This window comes from Centroberyx affinis, unplaced genomic scaffold, assembly GCF_046629955.1.
Source record: "Centroberyx affinis isolate AG114_WGS23_722 - 3 ecotype Tasmania unplaced genomic scaffold, CSIRO-AGI_Caff_v1 ptg004582l_1, whole genome shotgun sequence".
In the NCBI taxonomy this organism is placed as follows: domain Eukaryota; kingdom Metazoa; phylum Chordata; class Actinopteri; order Beryciformes; family Berycidae; genus Centroberyx; species Centroberyx affinis.
In genome coordinates, this window is record NW_027282204.1 from 54000 (window position 1) to 60000 (window position 6001).

Below are 6001 nucleotides of genomic sequence, written 5' to 3' on the forward strand. Positions count from 1 at the left end.
ACCAAGGCTGGAGGACATGATCATATTTGTATTGATATCAGAGGACTGACCAAGTCAACTCTGCTCGAGTCTCAAGTCAGTCTCACATTTTGCACAAGTCTGAAGTCAAGTCCAAGTCTAAATGTAGATCACCAAGTCAAGTCCAAGTCATTAAAGTCAAGTCTCAAGTCTAAATGTAGAACAGCAAGTCAAGTCAGAACAAATCAAGAGTCCAGTATCAATTTAATATCTTAAAGAAAACTAAATATCTAGGACTTTTCAATGCAATATGGTTTTAATAGGATAAAAACTTGGTAAGAGCATCATGAGTTTGATTTCTATAATCAGTTTCTACTTCAATAAATTCAATCATTCCATACAAATTCAGAAAACAGAATTTAAATTCAGTCGTCTGCTGGAACAAATCTCATCACTTTCATTCTAAGTCATTTACACAAACACAAGATCTCAAGTCAAGACTTTAGAAACCTTTTCAAGTCATCAGAGTACAAGTCAGAGTCAAGTCCCAAGTCACCAGAACCCAAGTCAGAGTCAAGTCACCAGAACCCAAGTCAAGTCCAGTCTCAAGTCTTCTGGTATTATGTGGCTGTTGTATAGAACCAGTTGGGTAAAAAGAAGTTAAATTTAAAGAAGTTTGAAATAGCCTAAGTAAATCTTTAATGTAAAGGTGCTGGAGTCAGTCAGTCAGTCAGTCAGTCAGTCAGTCTTTCTGTGGATCCATTCTTCCTCTCAGGATCCTTTCTCCTTCTCTGGACTCCTGAGAGAGAGAGAGAGAGAGAGAGAGAGAGAGAGAGAGAGAGAGAGAGAGAGAGAGAGAGAGAGAGAGAGAGAGAGAGAGAGAGAGAGAGAGAGAGAGAGAGAGAAGAGAGAGAGAGAGAGAGAGAGAGAGAGAGTTAGACTTGGTGTCTGGTTCAGCTGGTAAAGACTCTATTCTCCATTATACATTTATTGTTATTATTACAGCTATTATTATCAGCATTAGTCTGGTTTCTTTTCATTGTATTTGCCTTTTTTTCTTTATTAATGTTATCATTATTGATCACTACCAAAGCTTTGGCAATATACACTGAACTGTACTGAATTGAATTGACTGGTTCAACTGGAGTCAACACACTATCTCTCTCCCTCTCTCTCTCTCCAGTCTGCAGGTCCAGCTGGCTGTTCACACCTGACCTGACTGGTTGTTCTGCTTTATTGCTGAACCACAGATATATACAGCTCTAGTTGAGTTGAACAGGTTGGACTGGATCACAGCTGAACTGAAGATATATACGGCTCTAGCTGGCTGATCCCAGTTGTCACACTGGTCAGACTGGTTCACTGCCCAACCTGACACACACACAGCTCTGGCTGCCGAACCCTGGATATATACAGCTCTGGTTCAGTTGAGCTGGTTGGACTGGATCATGACCGAACTGAAGATATATACGGCTCTGGTTGAGTCCGGTGGACTGCTGAACCCCAGGTCTGTACAGATCTGGATGAGTTGAACTGGTTGGACTGGATGACAGCTGAACCACAGATATATACAGCTCTAGATGACTGACTGCTCCAACTGGTCGGCTGCTGAACCCTCCACATGTACAGCTCTGGTTCGACCGGTCAGACCGGCTGCTTCCTCATGTGACTGTTTGTCAAACTTCAGATGTATACAGCTCTGCTTGTCTGATCTGTTGGTTCTTTCTATATAAAATACATTTTTTCAGCCAAATAAACAGTTTCCACATGTGAATGTAATCAATATTCTGTGATTCTGAATAGACAGTTTGCTATGTGATGCAGCTTCTGGCTAATACGTGTGTGTGTGTGTGTGTGTGTGTGTGTGTGTGTGTGTGTGTGTGTGTGTGTGTGTGCAGGACTGTACATAAATGAAGAAATACAGTGGATGTGAAGCTTCACCATGCAACACTACAGGATTTTATCTATACTACAGTTAGTTGTTATGTAGCAAGTTATTAAAGTATAAATTAAGACAAACTCCACAGAAGTTGAAACCAAGTCCTGTTTATATAAAAATTTACTAAAAGAAGTATGTACAAATTCAGAGGCATCGGTACAAATCAAGTGCAAACTAACAAACCAGAGAAGAAGAGTGAGGAGGAGGAGGAGGAGGAAGAGTCCGCTCAGCAAAAATCCTCTAATGAAGGATCCAATAGGATTTCAGATCAGAATCTTTACAAGACTCAACAATCCTATTGGACGGTTCAACCAGACTGGAACAATCCTACTGGATCTGATAAGACCGGAAACATCTCAGACTTAGAAGACTGAAGGATTTGTTCCACAGTCCGCAGGTTGGTTCTTAGAGGATTTTCTGACATATTATTATTATTATTATTGTTATTAATAATAAATGTTAGTGTTGATGTGAGCAGATCTTTCAGCTTCTCTGCTGTCTGATGAGGCTGAAATTTGTGCCACAAATAGACAAATAAACTTCAGTTATGTGAAGCAAAATTTTTGTTTTGTGTTTTTTTGATTCTTCAAACTGAATTCCATGATTTTTACCTGAATTTTAAAAAAGGAAATTCTGATTGAAATTCAGTTTCTTAATATTCACTTTCAAATTTCTTGAAAAACAATTTAAAAAATAACTTGAAAAATGCATTGCACAAATTTGGCTGATGGACAACAGACAGACAGACAGACAGACAGACAGACAGACAGACAGACAGACAGACAGACAGAACAACTCAACAGACAAACTCTCCACCTGCTGATTGGTGGGTATTTCAAGATTTTTTTTTTCCAGACAAACCGGTTTAAACCGGTTCAGAATGTCTTGACGTCTCCTCTGGGGTCGACTCAGCAGAAACCTTCCAGTCCAGAACATGAAAACCAGACTGGAGCTGCTGGTTTTTCACACTGACTCGTCTCCTCTCCTCTTCCTCTTCCTCTTCCTCTCCTCCACCACAAAACAAACCTCCAACACATCACCCTCCTTCCATTCATTAAATAAAAACACCAGATTGTTTCTGAGCTACTGAAAGACAAAACACTTTCCTGCCAGCTGAGGATTTATACAAAAACAAAAAAAAAGAAAAATATATCAGCATATTTTTTTTTTGACCCTCCTCCCTTCACATCAAGATTCATTTAATAATCTAGAAAACCACCAGTGATTGAGATGATAATAAAGCAAAGTTCAATTTTAACGTTCATTTTACACTTTGGGAGAAACATGTTTTCACTTTCCCAGCCTGCGATCCTCCAACTCGTCGCTGACCTGGGATCAGTTTACTGCAGCGTTCAATACTGAAGACCGCAAACGGGGACAAAAAACCTCCGGAAAGATCTAATCCAGGACAAAGAGTGAACCGACATGGATCTGCTTCTTCTAGCTGGTAGAAGAAGAACGCTTTTTAGACCAAACACTTTTTAGACCAAACTACGGCTCCTCAGAGCGGACAATCCTGCTGTCTGCCTCCTACAGCAGTCTGGAGACCAAAGAAAATCAAAACCTCCCACCCAGAGTGAAACAGAAACTCAAACTTAAAAGACACTAAAACCCTGGAAGCCGTTCTCTACTGACGGACAGGAAACCTCCACTTCTCAATCCACCTCCATCCTTTCCTCCATTCCTTCCTTCCCTTCCTTTCCTTTCCTTCCATCTCTAACAAACCGGATCGGAGGAAAGATCCGATCGGCTTCCCTCTCAGACGTTTCAGGACGGGAACGTTCAGAGCGTCTCCTCACGCGGGAAAAAAAAAAGAAAAACATGGTCTCATATATTAGTGCAGAGTTACAGACTGTGTGACATTATAATAACAACAATAATATCATATCAGTGTAACCCGCTGTGAGGCTGTGTACAGCTTCCAGCCGACTTTACACCGACACAACCGTATGGCTTCTGCACAGAGGAGGAAAGACACCACAGCTCCCCACAGAAACAGAAATAGAAATAGAAACAGAACAGATAGAACAGTCATTCCCGTCCGAATCCGTTCTGTTTCTGCGGTCCGACCTCACAGCTCTCCACTCACACTTCTTCTCTTCCTTCTCCAGAGTTCCTTCGCTTTCTGTTGCCAGATCACTCACACACACACACACACATACACACACCTCGACCCCATGAGCTAAAAAAGGAACAGTTCACCCAAAAAAATTGAACAGTTTGGTCGTTTTTTTTGTCTTTTTTTTTCCTGACCCTCCTGTCCGTCACACCGAGCTCTGCAGAGGAGAGGAGACACGGAGAGAGTGTGGAGCAGGGACGGGTTCAGTAAAGAAATGTGCTAAAATCCTGGTGTGATTATTCTGTTTGTTTTGGATGGATGTGGGTTTTTTTAACCATTTTGGCACTATAAAGATAAAATAAACTATGAACTATAAAGACCCGGTGTTGTTCTGGTGGAGGCTGGAGGCGGAGGAGATAAAGACAACATTTTCATTTTTTGGGTGAACTATTCCTTTAATTCCCCCGACTGGATTTGGATGACTTTTTGTCCCAATTCCAAATCTCTGAGACCTGGAAATGATCCGGTTCACTTTCCAGACTCTGCGTTCCAGACCCGCGAAGGAACTCTGGTTCTGCTACTGTGGTTCTACTGGTTTCTACTGACTGAGGCTTCCTCGTATCCTCCCTTCCTCCAGACAGACAGGATCTGCTGTACAGGGACTGCTCACCTGTCTCACTGACTCACCTGTCTCACTCACTCACCTGTCTCACTGACTCACCTGTCTCACTGACAACAGCCAGACCGTCACTTTCCAAATCTGACTTCAGACGGTGAAAAGTGAGAAGTGACGACATTTTAAAACCTCCGTCTGCAGCTAAACAACAAATTTAACTGTCCAGATATTTCAGTTTCCATTTCCACTGATCCATCAGCAGCAGGTGAACATGCTCACTGTGAGGAAGAGGAGGATGAAGAGAGTTTTTTTTCCTCTCTGGTCGAGCTGCAGCACAGAAACTCATCAGGATTTTCCCTTTTTTTTTTTTTAAAGTCGATTATAAACCAAACGTATAAAACTAAAAGTCGTATCTCAGCTCGGTGAAACGTTTTCACTTTCCAGCCCGACACCCGACACCCGCTCCCGACCCGCTCCCGACCCGCTCCCGACCCGCTCCCGACACCCGCTCCCGACCCGCTCCCGACCCGCTCCCGACCCGCTCCTGACCCGCTCCTGACCCGCTCCCGACCCGACACCCGACACCCGCTCCCGACCCGCTCCCGACCCGCTCCTGACCCGCTCCTGACCCCGCTCCTGACCCGCTCCTGACCCCGCTCCTGACCCGCTCCTGACCCGCTCCTGACCCGCTCCTGACCCCGCTCCTGACCCGACACTGACCCGCTCCTGACCCGCTCCTGACCCCGCTCCTGACCCGCTCCTGACCCCGCTCCTGACCCGCTCCCGACCCGCTCCCGACCCGCTCCTGACCCGCTCACACACTGATGACTCACCTCTGTTCAATTCAACCATCATTACCTCCACTGATGAAGCAGGGAGGAGGTCATGTGTTCACCTGTCTGTCTGCCTGTCTGTCTGCCTGTCTGCCTGTCTGTCTCTCTGTCTTTCAGCAAGACTTCCTATTAAAGTTACAAACGGATTCGTCTGTAATCAGGTGGACAGATCTCCTCCCTCTCTCTCTCTCTCTCTCTCTCTCTCCAAGGATCAGCTGATCACATTTTGTTGTTGATCTGGATCTGACAGCTTTCAACCGTTAAATAAACAAACAGATAAACAAACAGAAAGCGTCACGGAGGCTGCAGGATTGCTGAGAGTTGGTGGAAATTTTCAGTAAATTCCTTTCAGTTTATTATCTGTACATGCCACCCGCTTCTATAAACAGCAGACATAAATAACTCATATCTCCTCCCAGCTCATAAACTAGCATCTGAGTTGTGATGGGATGAATCCAACATCTGGAAGTTATTAAATGTCTTTTTTATTGACAGCAGCGCTATGCAGGCCAGAAAGTGAAAACATGTTTACTGAAATCTTAATTTTTTATCTTCAGAACCCACCGGCAGGGTTTCACTGCAGCCGCTCCTCCAAA

General features: G+C 43.9%; 1 protein-coding gene across 1 annotated transcript in view; it reads right to left on the minus strand.

Annotated features, from left to right (window-relative positions):
- Window positions 1-691: 691 nt before the first annotated feature.
- slc35a2 (solute carrier family 35 member 2) overlaps window positions 692-6001 on the minus strand; it is a 15214-nt gene continuing 9904 nt past the window's right edge. Inside the window, exon 6 of the mRNA XM_071544449.1 lies at window positions 692-757. Within this exon, the coding sequence (XP_071400550.1) occupies window positions 730-757 (28 nt within the window). The 3' untranslated portion in view covers window positions 692-729. The remainder of the gene's footprint in view (window positions 758-6001) is intronic.